The sequence below is a fragment of the Meriones unguiculatus genome, chromosome 21 (genome assembly GCF_030254825.1).
Source record: "Meriones unguiculatus strain TT.TT164.6M chromosome 21, Bangor_MerUng_6.1, whole genome shotgun sequence".
NCBI lineage: Eukaryota > Metazoa > Chordata > Mammalia > Rodentia > Muridae > Meriones > Meriones unguiculatus.
Window position 1 is genome coordinate 22,759,005 of NC_083368.1, and position 17,646 is coordinate 22,776,650.

The following is a 17,646-nucleotide window of genomic DNA, read 5'->3' on the forward strand; positions in this document are numbered from 1 at the left end:
CCCTTGTGTCCAGATATTTTGGTTCTGTTGCTCCCCTTGTGGAGCAAGTGTTTCCTCCAGGTCTTTTTATCTCCTGCTTCTTTCATAAGATTCCCTACACTCTGCCCAAAATTTGATTTTGCATCTCAACATATGTTTTGATATCCTGCTGGGTGGAGTCTTTCAGAGGCCCTCTGTGGTAGGCTCCTGTCCTGTTCCCTGTTTTCTCCCTCCTCCAATGTCCATCTCATTTGCCTTTCTGAATGAAGATTGAGCATCTTACCCAGGGTCCTCCTTCTTGCTTAGCTTCCTTTGATGTACAGATTTTAATATGATTAATCTATATTATATGTCTAATATCCACTTATAAGTGAGTATATACCATGTGTGTCTTTCTGCTTCTGAGATGCCTCACTCCGTATGATCTTTTCTAGATCCCACCATTTGCCTGCAAATTTCATGATTTCCTTGTTTTTAATTGCTGAGTAGTATTCCATTGTGTAAATGTACCACAGTTTCTGTATCCATTCCTCAACTGAGGGACATCTGGGTTGTTTCCAGATTCTGGCTATTACAAATAAAGCTGCTACGAACATGGTTGAGCAAATGTCCTTGTTGTATACTTGAGCATCTTTTGTATATATGTGCCTTTGAGTGGTATACCTGGGTCTTGAGACCTTTGAATATTTTTAAGAACTAAGACGTGTATTTCATACTCTTGCTTTTTAATCGTGTGTGTCTTAAAAATATAAAGACAACAACATCAACAAATTTTCCTAAGAATTCAAAAAGGATGTAAAATATTATTAGGAATATATTGTTTTTTAAATAAGTTAAAGCAATGATATATAAACTAATTTAAGCAACAAAACAAAAAAAAAAAAAACAGATTATCAGAATAGGATTCAGGCTTTTATTAAGAAGCTCTTTTCTTGAATCCCCATGTAGGTCTATCTACGCTGTATTTGGATCTGAGATTGACCTTAAAGGAATCCCCGTGTACAGATTTGTTCTTCCAGCCAAGGCCTTTGCATCACCACTAGAGAATCCAGACAACCACTGTTTCTGCACTGAAAAAGTAATCTCAAATAACTGTACATCGTATGGTGTGCTAGACATTGGGAAATGCAAAGAAGGTGTGTAGACATGCTCATTATCAAAGTTCATGTAAATTTGTACTTAATTATATTTTGGAGTTTTATTCTTTAAACTGTAGCGTCAAATTTGAAGATTGTATTATATAAAATAAGCCATATTCATAATGATAAATACCACAGATTTTTATCTTATAAACAGAATGTAGGGTTAAATCTCTCTTTCTCTCAGTCACTCTTACTCTCTTTCGTGTGTGTGCATGTGTGTATGTGTGTGTTTCAGTATTGCAAAATTTAGTTATTGGGAAAATCACACTGGTATTATGCCATACCAGTTTTGCTGGTAAGAGAGAAAGAAAAATCCCCAGTATACAATGAGTTTCCTCACCATCTGCCATGGGTGTATTAATTATTTCCCTAAAGTAAAAGTTGAAAAGCAAAGACTCATCCTTGTCTTGTTTACATTCTTTGTAGTATAGTGAGAATAAAGAAAGAACAAACTTCAGTGAAGTCATAGTATCACTTGAAGTTTGAACATGTTCTAATTTAGTTTAATGGGGAACATCTGACTTCTGGAAATTAGGGTGGGAAGAAACAGACAGCAATTGGCTGCTTAATAAAATTTCACAGAGTTTTGTGTTATTTTGTATAATAATAACAACCAGCTGTAATGTCCTTGCCATCAGCACTTAAAAAAAAAAAAAGAAACTATATTTTAACCTATAAAAGTTTCATCACTTAGCAAATAGTTTGAAAACTACGTGAGGTACATAGTAACCTATTTCCGATTGTCTCTTAAAATGTGTCTTTCAGGAAAGCCCGTGTACATTTCCCTTCCGCATTTTCTACATGCCAGTCCTGACGTTTCAGAACCTATTGATGGCTTAAATCCGAATGAGGAAGAGCATAAGACATACTTGGACGTGGAGCCTGTAAGTCTTATTGATCTGATTGCTCTGACTTGGTTAATATTCTTCTAAATTTTTTTAATTATACTATTTCCTTGGATCATAGTCTTAATCTCAATGAAACAACCAATGAGAATAGTATTTATTTTTTCCCATTCTGACATATAAATAACAAGAAATTCAGTGTTGGTTTCAACACATGAGAATTTTAAAGGCTTTTACTGCCCTGTGGATCAAGAATTCTAATGATAAAAAGTTAGTGTAATCACCTTACTTATTGCTCTTAATTGGAATTGCTTTTGTGAGAAATCACTGCTATCGGGGATCAAAGATATTGTTTATATGTAAGTCTCAGACAAAAATCCATAACAAGAATATTGTGTAACAGTTGCAATAGTACTACTATTAACATTAAAAATTATCTTGACGCTCTCTTTGACACTTTAAAGGGAGACAATGGATGTGGCTCTTGCTAAGCATGCAAGCTCTGGCGAGCTCTCAGCACCTGCTTGCTGTGGGCACACATTCCAGCTTAAACAATGGAAATCCATAACACTGCTTTTTACCGATATGTGGACTCTCGCTAAATTTTAAGCATTTGGACACATAGTTCAGCAACTAAATGAACCATCTGAATTGGTCTTTTCAGACTGTGCTACTGTTGTTTTTTTTCTGAACCAGATTTAGATTTCACAATCTAAAGAAAACTTCAGTATTGACTAAGACAAAGAAAATTTCTCTCCATATATGTGTATATATACATGCATATATTATATACGTAGATATCGTGTATGCATATGAATTCATGTAGATTATGATTAGATGCACAAAGTTCAAAAGACTCTAATTTCTCAGTCTTAAGAATTCTTCCATTTTTGAATACAAACTGAATCTCTTTGTGTCACAGAAAAGGAAAAATCTGACTATTATAAAATAATGTTGTAATTGTTTAACTTTGCTGTTTTTAGATAACTGGATTCACTCTACAATTTGCAAAACGACTGCAGGTCAATATACTGGTCAAGCCAGCCAGAAAAATAGAGTGAGTCTCCTTAACGATGTTGCTTTTTTTATAAGAATGGGGGTAGGTGAATGAAAGTGGAAAAATGCCTTATGGTTTTTTTTTTTTTTCTTTAGGACATTGCAGAATTATTAAATGCTTAGGCCACATTTTAATATTAGTTGAAAATTATTGGGTGTACATCTTATGTTCCCCATATATCCAATTATCACTAATATAACTTCTAGATCATATACTTTCCTAGATTAAAGTGTGTACCTATGAACCTATAAAATGAAATTAGGAATCTACCTTAGATATGTGAATGGAGACTATGAGAAAATCTGTGTTAAAAGTGATTCATTGAATAGAACAAAATCCAATAAAATTCAAGAGTAATTGATTTCTGAACATTTATTTATTATAAATGTCTTTTACGTACATATAAATATACTAATAATTATTTTTGATATGTATTATAGAGCATTAAAGAGTCTGAAGAGACATTATATTGTACCTATACTTTGGCTCAATGAGGTTAGTATTTTACTATTTTACTATTAAACTATTGAAATAGTTTATATAAGATTTTGGTATTTAAAATGACATATGTTTTTTGTTTTTATTTTGGAGCAAACTTTGTCTCTGGCATTTTATTGAATATAGCTCATGCTACAAGTGCAGATTGATAAATTCCTTGGTGACATTTCTAGACATGCATGTTTCATGCTTGAGTCCAAGCAGTTCTCCATGATAGCCGCACATACCTTTCTTTCTTCTTCCTCTTTGTCCTCCAAAGAGCATTACCCTTCCTATTACTCTATAATTTATTATTTATTACAATTTATTCACTTTGCATCCTGGCTGTGGCCCCCTTCCTCATCTCCTCACAATCCTAACATCCCTCCCACTTCTCCCTTTATGCAGCTCCCCTAGATGTATTATAATATTTGAGGATGTATTTACATTGCCTATCCATATGCTCTTACACTGCAATGTGTTAGGAAAAACAGCTAAATTACATAGATGTATTTGTTAAATTTTATGCTTTGCTCTGCAGACAGACAAATAATTTTACCTATTTTACCTGTCATAAGTTTTAAGAAGGCGGCATTCATATACCACCACAGAATGTACGTACAGAATATATGTACAGAATGTATGACTCATTAAATATAATAGTGATAATAAAAAACAATTATTCCTAAACAGGACAGATGAGATAAACTGTTTTACTGTAAGCTGCTAAATTGACCAGTCACAGAATTAGAAAGTGCGTTGCATTAACCTTCAGAGCAAGCACAACTGTTGACCTTTGCAAAACAACCTTGGTAAAGTTGTGAAATATTTCAAAGAGTTGGAGAATCAAATGAATGTTGGTATACTGCTGAGCTATACAGCACGATCAAGGTGGAAGGGAGTCATTACTGTACATTGGTGAGCAGTGTGTCTACTTTAGATGAAAAGTGAATTTTACTGACTTTCTGACACTGATGGGTGACACCTATGCATATGTTCAAAGAAGAGGATGCTATATTATTTTGTTTCATTTATTTATTCAAATGATGTTAATTGTTAACTCGATTACAGACTGGAACCATTGGTGATGAGAAAGCAGAAATGTTCAGAAATCAAGTGACTGGAAAAATAAAACTTCTTGGACTTGTAGAAATGGCCTTACTTGGGGTTGGAGTGGTGATGTTTGTTGCTTTTATGATTTCATACTGTGCGTGCAGATCCAAGAATGGAAAATAAGTAAGTGCTCTAACAAAGTATGTATTATTTAACTATTTTCATCTTATTAAATTCTGATTATAAATTAGGACACAAGTATTTCTGGACATATTTAGCCAGTTATAAACATTTTAATTTATATCCCAATTTTTTAATCTGATTGTTGTGAATTAAGAAAAAAATTATAGTGAAATTGTTACCATTGTAAAATTAGCACAGATATAGCTTATTATACAAATTTAGATTTACTTATTTCTGTTATGACATTATTAAAAATTATAAATGCTAGTCAATTAGGTCTCATCAGGAGTGGCTGCATTGTCTTCTTCTATGGACTGGTAATGCTGCTTCCCCCTCAGGGGGAGTTAATTAAAGAACAGGCCAATCAGTTCATGTCAGAGACAGTCCCTGTTCCTATTACAATGGAATCCATTTGGATACTGAACTGCCATGGGCTACATCTGTGTAGGGGTCTTAGGTTATTTCCATGCATAGTCCTTGGTTGGAGTATCAGTCTCAGGAAAGACGAGGATAAGAAGGAAGGAAAAGAAGACCTCCCCTATCAGTGGACTTGGGGAGGGGCATGCATGCAGAGGGTGGAGGAAAGGAGGAATTGGGACGGGAGAAGAGAGGGAACCACAGGGGGGGATACAAAGTGAATAAAGTGTAATTAATAAAGAATTAAAAAAATAAAATAAAGATAGGACTGTCTGGATATAGAAAAAAGTAAAAATAAAAAAGAAAATTATAAATGCTTTATGAAAATTACAATTATAAAAATTTTAGTAGATTAAAATTCATAAGACCAAGACAAAAAGATGAAAATACAGGAATATATAAATTCTGATGAAAGATAGAGGATAATATTATCATCATAAAACTCTGATGGCTGCTTGTTCATGCTTTTTCTCAATCATGGGTTTGTAGCATGACATCCTAATGATGAACTAAAAATCACTGTCTGAAAGTTAATTCTAACTTGTAATTCTAAAATTACAAGATAATAAGATAATTAATTAATTGAGTCACTCAATGTAAAGAAAAATCATGCGATTGTAGATAATACTTAAGAGTCTTGGCAAAACTGTAGAGGCTGTTTAGGGTACTGGGATCTGGATGTTAGTCTTTTTCTATATAAACAAAAATGAAAGCTTAACATACTTACCCTGGCCTAAATGGAAGTAAACTTTTAAAGAAAATTTCCCAATCCCTGTCAGAGAAATGCAGTATGAGTAGAAAATGCTTAGTTTGAAAAACCACTTTAAAATAAATAAATTTATTCTATTTAAGCCAGAGATGGACCATAAACTATCTTATGCTTCAATTTTTATTTTAATTCTAATAACTGATATTGAACAAATACAGATCATGCTAAACATTTTACATGAGTTATCACATCAACCCTAATTGAACTTTGTATGTTTCTAATAATCTGTTTTAAATATTATGATGTATCTTCCAGAGGCATCCTAGAAAATGATAACAAATGCCAAAATGTTCACCTTGAAGTCTAAGTTAACCGTATTAATGTTTTCAAAAATAATGTGGAAGTTAGTTACCAACATTTATTTTATGGGAAGTTGAGCATTTTTATCAGAGAAAGCTGCTCACTGTTATGTTCTGGATCATTTCTGCCACTCTTTCTAAAACATGTTTGCAAAACATGTGTTTAAAAGGCTAACCAATGTTACAATGTTACAATGTTCACACTGTAATGTTCACAATCAGAGCTGGAGAGATGACATTGTGGTCTTTGCTCTTTCAGCGGGTCCTTTTTCAGTCATTTCTTAACTCCAGTTCCAGGGTTGGTGACCTCTCCTGGCCTCCACAGTCATTGCACACACATGATAAGGATCAGGCATACATGCAGGCAAATACCCAGATGCATAAAACAAAACATCTAAACACACTGTGTGAAAACATTAATATTCAATTAAAAATATGAGAAAAATAAATAACTTCTCAGTAGCCCAACAAGCACTTATGATGGAACAAATGTGTACATGTGGCTATATCATAGATTAAAAAGAATATCCACTAAAAATTGATCAAATACCTGCTCAAATACATAATATGCCTCACTATTAATTTGTTTAGTTAAATAATTTTATCATTGCTTAATGATCCTTGAGTCTAAGGTTCTTTGAGTTCACATATGACTAAGTGATAAAGGAATTAAAAGCTCCTAATGTCTTCATCACAGTCTGTTTTAATCATACTTTCCACTCTAATAAAGAAAGAAATGTCACCTTTTAGGAAGCATTTTTCACCTAAATAGATTTTTTTTTCTTGGCAATTACTTGACTTTATGAGGCTTAGAATTATGAGAGGCAGGTTTGCTGAACATTTTGGGACATTCTAAAAATTATGCCTCTGGGAAAATCTATGCACGGTTTTAATAGGGGATAGATGAACAAAAAGAAATAGGGTGGAGTGCTACAGAGAGAGTGGTTTTCTGCTTATAGGCTATGAGAATACACCAAGATCACTTTGAATGTAGTGACATGTGTACCTCCCCATGGAAAAGGGTCTTGAGTGTACGGTGAGACTCAGCAGCAAATTTAATTAGCTACCCTCACACCCTGTCTTCATATGCTCAGCTCCTAGAGGTCAGTACGAAGCTTCCTGTATCATTCCTGAATGGGAACACGTGTCCTCTTACTGAGAAATCTCTTAGACAGCTTCTCTCTTCAGCCTGAGATATTGGGCTGCGCAACTGAAAGAATTGTGTGTTGGATATATAGGAACAGAACTATCTTAGCTCTTTCTTATCCCACTGCTTTCTGATTGGTATCTTTTCTTCTACTTTACAGGCGGAAAATGAGCCTTCATTTATGCAATGGCTACATCAAGATCTTTGGTAAAACCAATCTACAAAATGGAGACTTAATATATGCTTTGTTTTTACAAAACACACCTATCTTTAGTTGAAGAAATGGTGGTGTCTGTGCTCTCTTACTCTCTTTTTCTCTCATTGCATACATATGCAATAAGCCACAGCATATTTCAAAAAGATTAATATGTCACTATAGCCTATATTTTTTAATAAAATACAGCACTTTGTAAAAGTCCTGCATTTGTAACTCTGAGTGGACTATATTTTCTATAGAACCAATGATTTTTGTTTGGTTCTGATTTACTGATTTATTTCCTGTTGGCAAATTTCAAGATTGTACATTCTAGGCAATTTTTCTTTTCCTTATCAAAGGAAAAACACTATCTTATCTGAGGTGCTCCTTTCATTTATAGCAAGTGTATCTTGTGACTGTCAGCACACAGTATGTCATAGAATGAAATATTTTGAAAGATTTAAGCATGAATAACTGGCATATGAGCCATTAATTATATATTGGTTAAGTCTTTTCCTCCGTGGAGTCTGTGATCTGATATCACAGTGATTTTTTTTTTTTTTTTACTATCTGACATTGAGCTTATATGTTTTGTCCCTCACTGTGAAATGGACATTCTTAGTGCACTTTAGCTCTTCGTATTTTAAGTATGTTGTCATATCCCGTGCTGCATATCTGTTCCAGAAACGGGATAGGTTTTCCTTTTTCTGCTCAGCTGAAACTAACGCAACCTCAGAGAGCTGTTATAGTATTAAGAGTTGTAAATGATAATAAAGGAATTATTTTATGGAATATTACAAAAGCTAGAATGGGCTTTAATATGTATTTTAATATGTCCTGCTTTCATAGTCACCTAAAAAAGACTGGTTTCTAACATTAAAAAAATGTGGTTCTTTAAATTTAAAAAAAATTGTGTAGTTCCTATTGCATTACAAAATGTCATTATTTTTATGGAATTTTTTTTTCTAACACCGTATGTATTTCTGAACTGTTTAACCTCTCTACTATATCTTAATTCAATTAGAATAAGAGACTTGGTCTTAATTTTATAGCAGCAATGTGAGACTGAAGAGTAATTTCTTTTCACTGTAGGACACAATGATACTTCTTTAGTAGAAAAACCTATTGCAAAGAATATTAGTCCCAACAAATTCTAGTGCAGAAGAGAAAACGAGAACAACCATTTTGTGTTTTATATATAGAAAAATAAAAGGAAAGGGGAGGAAACTTTCCTCTCTAGACATAGAAATAATAAAATATAACATGACAACTTGGGGCAAGAGGGTTGAATCAGTGCTTTGATGTTGCTACAGAAGAGCTGGGATTGGCTGCCAGCACCTTTGCGTAAGAGTGGATGCCATGTTCTCCTCTCCTTTGCAGACTTCCACATGCATGTGGCAGACAACATACACCCAGGCACTCACACGCAGATGAATTAGAAAAGAGTAAGGAGGAGTGTGTGAGAGAATCATAAGGTAATAAGGGAATGATGCAATTATAAATCTTAAAATTAAAGGAAGATTTTTTTGTTTGTTTCTTTGTTTCCAGGCAGGGTTTGTGTATGTAGCCCTGGCAGTACTGGAACTTGCTCTGAAGACCAGGTTGGCCTAGAACTCAGAGATTTTCCTATCTCTGCCTTCTGGGTGCTGGAATTAATGGTGTTTACAACTCCCAAAGAAACAATTTAAATGAATAAATGGTAAAAAATAAAGAGCTTTTAAGGATAATAATATAGCATCTAGATATAAGTTTTCAGGGTTTTTTTTTAAAGTTAACTCTGACATTTATTTATATGGGTTGACCTATAAGCAGCATACATAAAGATTTTAATTTTTCAATTTCTTAGCACCAGAAAGAAACTAATGAATAACTTTAAACAACTGGGCACACACTTTATATGCTAGTGATAAGTATCATTTAGATACCAGGGATTCTGAATGTGTTTATAATAGCCAGTACTACATCTCACACTGTGACATAATAACAGAATACCCCAAATGTCCCAGGGATTGACTTTCAGCTGAAGAAAAGTAAGTGCTCAATTACAGAGTGTGTTCAATTCAGTATTTTTATTCTCACTTGATAACACAAAATGCTTCAGAAATAATATTGACAATTGCAAAACCCAGAATTGAGTTTTACTGGTGATGATTCAGACTTGTATGCAATTTCATGTTCTTTAAAATACAAGGGTTGGTGTGGAGGCAGGAGAGAACTAGTGAAATAAAGGATGAGTAGAAAGAACAGTGGGAACACAATCCAAACACTGCATAGATTTTGGATGTCTTACTAATAAAATGTGAATCTTGGCACCAAAAGGAAATGAAGTTCATCTAGCCACATTCTGTCCCTGATGTTGTCTTCATGGTAGGCAACAGAAGTGGTAGAAGAAAGGGAACAGGACAGAGTTTTCTTTCTTTTGTTTGGTTTTGTTTTTTGTTTTTAAAAAATTCTATTAAAAACTTCCAGTTAAGCTAATACCTTAGGAGGAATCATTTTAATCTCTGAAGATACACAAAGCATAGAGATTGGTGTCTTTTCCTTTAATGAGGATGGGACAATCATCACTCTAAGATACTGATAGAAGTACCTTCAGGAGAATTTAGAAACAAGGGGTAAGATCGTGCAGCATGGCTGCAGTACACTATTAAGAAAAGATGCATTGAAAGGGAATCTAATGAAAGAAGGGGAGAAAGTAAGACCTGCAGAGAACAGGAGCTCCACCAGGAGAGCAACAGAACCAAAATATCTGGGCGGAGGGGTCTTTTCTGAGACTGATACTCAAACCAAGGATCATTCATAGATATAACCTAGAACCCCTGCTCAGATGTAGCCCATGGCAGCTCAGTCTCCAAGTGAGTTTCCTAGTAAGAGGAAGAGGGACTGTCTCTTGACATGAACTCAGTGGCTGGCTCTTTGATCACTTTCCCTTGAGAGGGGAGCAGCCTTGCCAGGCCACAGAGGAGGACAATGCAGCCAGTCCTGATGAGACCTGATAAGCTAGGGTCAGATGGAAGGGGAGGAGGTCCTCCCCTATCAGTGGACTTGGGGAGGGGCATAGGAGGAGTAGGGGGGGTAGGTGGAATTGTGAGGGAATAAGGAAGGGGGCTACAGCTAGGTTATAAAGTGAATAAACTATAATTAATACAAAAATTGGCCAAGTTCATATTACTCACATCACTTTCTCTCCAAACTCACTGAGAATAGCATGGAAGAAAAACTTTTTACCATGCAGAGAGGGAAGCACAAGCATTAGACTTTGCTGTAGATTTTAGCATCAGACAAACCACAGCAGAGCCTAACACTGGGAGTCACCTGCCTCCCATGTCCCATAGAAGTGCTGATACAGTCCTCAAGACTAACCTGCTACCTATCAGGCACCCACAATTCCATCATGTTGGACTCCGTTTACAGCATGCCTCAATACTAGAAAACTACAGTGGCATTAGACTTCAGAAGAAACTCAGAGATAGGGATATTTCCATGGCTGTGAATTTCAGACATGTGCATATGCCAGTAATCATATGGGTTCTGTGTGCAGTTTTACGGGCCTAGGGAATTCACAACACAGAAACAGACAAAGCAGCATGAAGAAAGGTAGTCAGTTCTGCGTTAGTTATTGATATAGCATTTAATGACATTCTCACAGAAAGATAGCATATAAAGAATGGAAAAAAAAATACTTGCTCAGGTGTGTAGACATTGATATATGACCACAAGCTTAAAACCAACAGGAATCATGAAGTGTGAAAAGATGGAGACATGTACAGATCGCCTGGTAAGAATTCAAAATAACTCATCTGTAGGTTGTGGGTAGTTAAAGACATAGAGAAACAACTGAGCTTAGTAAGACAAAAATTTGATAGAGATAGAAACAGCAGTAACACTGCAAAATCCTGGAGCAAAACATAGAAAAAGACATTAAAATTTTTCAGTAACATGCATCAAGATCACATTTGGTAAGGCCAAAAGAAAAAAATCTAAAATCTCAGTGATAGGTTATTGGAAAATTTAATAAATCTCTCCATATCCAGAAATTCTGCTTCTGTGAGTCAACAATATAAAAGGAAAAAAAATACTATTTATATTGAGCATGCACAGATTTTTATTGATATACCCTAAACAATACAATAACTATCACTTACATAATCAGTAGTATAAAATTATCTTACAATCTGTGAAGGGAGGTGAATAGGTTGTAGGCAGATGGCATATGATTTTACATAAGGGATTGGAATGTTTGCAGATTTGGTATTAGATGATGTGTCAGAACCTGTAGACATATATAATAAAAAGTCATAAAGGAAATACGGGTCTTTATAATAAAACAAAATAAATATTTAAGTCAAACAACAACAACAACAAAAAACGAAACTTAAAGGGAAAGTATACTTGTTTAAAGAAATAGGAACATAAACCATTCCAAGCTACTCTGGCCAGGGAAGCAGATAGGTCGGCCGTAGATCTTCACATCTCCCTCAGCTGCTCTGAAATCAGTCCTCTAGATTTATCCTCAGAAGCATAGCAGGCCACCTACTGCAGCCTTCCTTCCAGTCCTGCCCCTGTCTTCCGTGGATCACACAGATTTTCTTCTTCTAACTTCCCTACCCTCACTCATTGCTTTATACCTTCCAGCAGGAAATCCCAGGGGACACCCAGGCCACCCTGGCCAGGAAAACAGGTAGGCTAACTGCAGATCTTATTCTCGCCTCAATTCTCCAAAATTCAGTCCCATTCCCATCCCAACCAGAAGTAACAGACCTTCTAGTTAACTTTCTGCCTGCATTCCCAGGGCACTAAGCAGATCCTGGTGGAACACACTGCTTACCTCTCACCTGTGGACACCTTCAGAACCCCATCTTAATTTTTAAGTGTCAGCTCCTAATACCTACAAGTACTGGGTTAATACCTAGGATCCCAGAAAAATTTCATTCCTGGCAACACACACCCACCATACCCTCCTAACAACTAGAGAGGGCTGCAGACAATACAGAACAAAACATTCACCCAACAAAGAAAAGTCCAGATAGCAACACCTAGAATTACAATCTCCCCAAACCAAGATGCCTATGTGCTGTCTAAAAACACAATCGATAACATCCAGGACATTATGTCTCAACTAGAGCCCCAGCAACCCTACCACCACAGGTCCTGACTATTCATCATCATAGCTGAAGCACAAGAAAAAACCTAGAGCTAGCCTTTATAAACATAATAGAGGTCCTTATAGAGGAAATAAATAATCCCTTAAAGAAAACTATGAAAAGCACAAACTTTAGAAGGAAATGAAGAGAACAGTTCAAGAACTGAAGGTGGAAATAGAATCAATGCAGAAAACCCAAACCCAGAGGGAAATCTGGAAATGAAAAATATAGTAACTCAAACAAGAACCTCAGAGACAAGCCTCACCAAGAGAATACTAGAGATCAAATAAATAAATAAATAAATAAAATAAAAAATAAAAAGAATATCGGACATTGAAGACAAGATAGAAAAGTGAATACTTCTCTCAAAGAAAATGTTAAATTAAATACACTCCTGGCACAAAACATGCAGAAAATATAGGAAAATATGAGACAAAAAATAAGCCAAAATAAGAATAATAAAAATCAACCTGAGTGAGGTATCCCAAAAGCAGAAAGACACACATGGTATATACTCTTTTATATAGACTTTTAACATACTGAAATCTATACACCTAAAGAAGATAAGAAAGAGGACTGGGGTTAAGATGATCAATCCTCACTTAGAAAGACAAATGGGATGGACATTGGATGCAGGAGAAAACAAGTAACAGGACAGGAGCCTACCATAGAGGGTCTCTGAAAGGCTCTACCAAGCAATGTATCAAAGCAGATATTAAGACTCATAACCAAACCTTCAGCAGAGTGCAGGGAATCATATGAAAGAAGAGGGAGTTAGTAAGACCTGGAGAGGACAGGAGCTCCACAAGGACCATATATATCAGGGCACAGGGGTCTTTTATGAGACTGTTTCTCCAACCAAGGACCATGTATGGAAATAACCTAGAACCCCTGCTTGGATATAGGCCATGGTATCTCAGTATCCAAGTGGATACCCTAGTAAGAGGAAAAGGAACTATTTCTGACATGAACTCAATTGCTGGCTCTTCGACACCCATCCCCCCAAGGGAGCAGTCATGCTAGGCCACAGAAGAGGACATTGCAGCCAGTCCTGAAGAGACCTGATAAGCTAGGGTCAGATGGAAGGTGAGGAGGTCCTCCCCTATCAGTGGACTTGGAAAGGGGCAGGGAGATGAGGGAGGGATGGTGAGATTGGGAGGGAATGAGTGATGGGGCTACGGCTGGAATACAAAGTAAATAACCTGTAATTAATATAAAAAATAAAATTATTATTAAAAAATAGATGAAGGAGAAGAATCCCAAGTCAAAGACACAGAAAATACTTTTAACAAAACCATAGAAATAATTTTATTATTCCTAAAGAAAAACATGTCTACCAATGTACAAAAAGCATAAACATCACCATAGACTGGGTCAGACTACAGACTACACCATAGACTAAAGCACACAATAATCAAACCTCTAGATATACAGAACAAAGAAAGAATATTAAAAGATACAAGGGGAAAAGACCAAATACCACATAAAGGCAAACCTAATGGAATTACACATGACGTCTCAATGGAGCCTCTAAGAGCCAGAAGGGACTGTACAGGTGTTCTCTAGACCCAGAACACAGATGGCAACCCAGAAAACTACACACAGAAAAACTTTCAATCACAATAGATGTAATGATATGATAATAAACATAAGCAATCCTAAAAATTCCACCCGAAATTTAAAACTGATAAACACTTTCAGCAAAGCAGCTGGGTTCAAAATTCAGCAGGAAAACCAGTTGCCTTCCTATATACAAATGACAGATAATCTGATGACAAAATTAAGGAAACAAAACTTTTCACAATAGTCTTAAATAATATAAAATATCTTGAGCTAAGCAAGTGAAAGATTTACTTAGAAGTCCCAGATAAATACCTAGGATCCCAGAAGAATTTCTTCCCTGGCAACACATACCATGGAACAAACAATTCACCCAACAAAGAAATCTTTCACCAAGCAAGGGAAAACTTGTATGATTAAAACCGTCAAGTCTTTGAAGAAAGAAATTGAAGAAAACATTAGAGGGAAGGATCTCCTATGCACATGTATCTGTAAAATTACCAGAGTATAAATAACTATTCTACAAAAAGCAATGTACAGATTCAATGTAATTCCCAAAAAGTTCTAACGTAATTCTTTATAGATCTTGAAAGAATAATTCTTAGTTTCATAGGGAAACACACACACACACACACACACACACACACACACCTCCCACAGGAAAGCTAAAACAATACTGAACAATAATAAATAATTAAAGAACTGCTGGAAGTAAAAAGTTATATTACAGAGATATAGTAATAGAAATAGCATGGTATTGACACAAAAATATACACTTTTATCACCGATCAATTGAAGATCCAGACATAAATTCACAAACCTATTGACCCCTCATTTTGTTTTTTTATAAAAAGTCCAGAAATATACAATGAAAAAGACAGCATGTTTAACAAATGGTTCTGGTCAAACTGGAAATCTGTGTGTAGAAGCATGCAAATAGATCTATCTCCATCGCCATCACCCTGCACAAAACTTAAGTCCAAGCCGATCAAAGACTTCAACATAAAAACAGATACACTGAACCTGATAGAAGAGAAAATGGGAAAGAGCCTTGAACTCTTTGGCACAGAAAATACTTTCTCAACATAACACTGTTAGTACGGGTATTAAGATCAACAATTAATAAATGGGACCTCATGAAACTGAAAATCTTCTGCATAGGAAAGAATGGTCTCATTTTGATAGTGCAGCAACCTACAGAATAGGAAAGATTTTTACCACCTACACATCTAACAGAAGGCTAATATTTAAAATACATAAAGGAAAAAAAAACTTGATATTGAGAAACCAAAAAAATCTAAATAAATACAGATATAAACAGAGAATTCTCAAAAGTAGAAATGCAGATCTCTGAGAAACATGTAAAGAAATGCTCGACATCTTTCGCCATCAGGAAAATGCAAATCAAAACTACTTTGAGAGTCCATCTTATACCTATCAGAACAGCTAAGATCAAGAAAACAAGTGACAGCTCCTTCAGATGACGATGTGAAGTGAGGGAACACTCATCCTTTGTTGAAGCGTGTGTGAGCTTGTACTGACACTATGGAAATCAGTATGGTGATTTCTCAGTAAGCTTGGAATTTAATTATCTCCAACTATACTACTCACAGATGAATACCTGGAGGGTGCTTCATACTAGCATGGAGACATTTCACTGAACCATGTTCTTTGATGCTCTATTCATAATAGTTAGAAACTGGAAACAAGCTAGATGTCTGTTGCTCAGCAGAAGAATGAATAAAACATGGTGCATCTAAACAAGGGAGTATTACTCAGCAGTTAAAAAAAACAAAATCATGTAACTTGAAGATAGATGAAACTAGACAAAAATCATTATGAGTGTGCTTTTTTCAGATCTAGACAGAGAAATGTGTTATGTGTTCACTTAATTCACTTAATGAGGATATCAGCTATTGAGTAGATGATAACCAAGTCACAATCCATAGACCAAGAGACATTAGATAAAGAGGAGGGGCCTGGGGGAAAGCAGGGATCTCCCTGGGAGACTGAAATACAACAGATTTTCCAGGCAGAGTGAGGGGATGGGCGTGCAGGAGTCAGATGAGGGATGTAGGGTAGAGTTCTGGGAGAGAGGGCCTGAATTGAGGTGGTATTTGGAGGGTGGTGTAGCAACCTAGTGCAGTGGAAAACTGGAATCTATGAAGTCCTGATGAGGATTACTATTAATGGGAAATACAGTCTCAACTGACCATCTCTCATAGCCAGGCAAGGCTTCTAGTGTCAGTACTAGGTTAGGGTCAATTGAGTTGCTGGCTGAGGGGATCCCATGGAAATCCCAAACAACCAAGACTATTGCTAAGATGATCCATTGCTCTCTGCAAACTGACAGAGGGACCACGTTGCTGATAATGACACCCTCTCAACTCACCGAACATGGAGAAGTTTCCTGGTCCTATATGGAGCATTCACACCTATGTACCAGTCTTTTTGGTATGGGAAGGTGCTCTGCAGGCTACTGGAAAAGAAATGAGGACACCAGCCCAGCCACAAAACCTTTGATCTAGGTAAAACTAGAAACAACTTTTGAGCATAGACAACCAATGTCTAATTTGATGTAAGGCTCACTTCATGAGAAGGAACTCATCGATGACATTGCTTTGGTAACCAAGAACCAGAGACTAGATAAGCCAGGGACATACATTACAACAAAATAGCGGTGGCCAAAAAAATAAATTAAATAAATAAATGAATAAGTAAATAAATACAATGGTTATTTTTCTTTTGTTGTTATTATTATTGCTATTATTATTATTTTACAATTTTATTCATTTTGTGTCCCTGTTGTAGCCCCCTCCCTCATCTCCTCCCAGTTCCACTTTCCCTCCTTCAACCTTCCCTATTCCTCTCACCTAGTCCACTGATAGGGGAAGTCCTCCTTCCCTACTATCTGACCCTAGCCTGTCAGGTCCCATCAGGACTGCCCGGATCCTATTCTTCTGTGGGCTTGCTAGCTTGTCCCACCACAGAGAAGTGTTCAAGTATCAGGCAATCAAGTTCATGTCAGAGACTGTCTCTTCTCCCCTTACTAGGAAACCCACCTGGAGACTGAGCTGTCTATGGGCGACATCTGAGCAGCAGGTCCAGGTCTTCTCTCTGCATGGTCTTTGGTTGATGCATCAGTCTCTGCAGTCCCACCTGGGCCCAGGGTTTTTTTTTTTTTTTTTTTTTTTTTTGCTTTGTTGGCTCTTTGTGGGGCTCCTGTCTCCTCTGTGTCCTTCTATGCGCCCCCTTCTTCAATAAGACTCCCTGCACTCTCTCCAAAATTTGGCTGTGAGTCTCTGCATCTGCTTCAATCCCCTGCTGGGTGGAGTCTTTTAGAGGTCGTCTGTGGTAGGCTTCCATCGGGTTCACTGT

At 36.2% G+C, this 17,646-nt stretch overlaps 1 protein-coding gene across 7 annotated transcripts in view; it reads left to right on the top strand.

Annotated features, from left to right (window-relative positions):
* The window catches only part of Cd36 (CD36 molecule), an 87,527-nt gene extending 79,053 nt beyond the window's left edge, over positions 1–8,474 (top strand). For all 7 annotated transcript variants that reach the window (XM_060374238.1, XM_021661913.2, XM_021661912.2 and 4 more), the window contains 6 exons: positions 928–1,115; positions 1,887–2,005; positions 2,950–3,023; positions 3,464–3,518; positions 4,572–4,736; positions 7,529–8,474. In XM_060374238.1, the coding sequence (XP_060230221.1) occupies positions 928–1,115; positions 1,887–2,005; positions 2,950–3,023; positions 3,464–3,518; positions 4,572–4,736 (601 nt within the window). In that variant the 3' untranslated portion in view covers positions 7,529–8,474. The remainder of the gene's footprint in view (positions 1–927; positions 1,116–1,886; positions 2,006–2,949; positions 3,024–3,463; positions 3,519–4,571; positions 4,737–7,528) is intronic.
* The last annotated feature ends 9,172 nt before the right edge of the window (positions 8,475–17,646 follow it).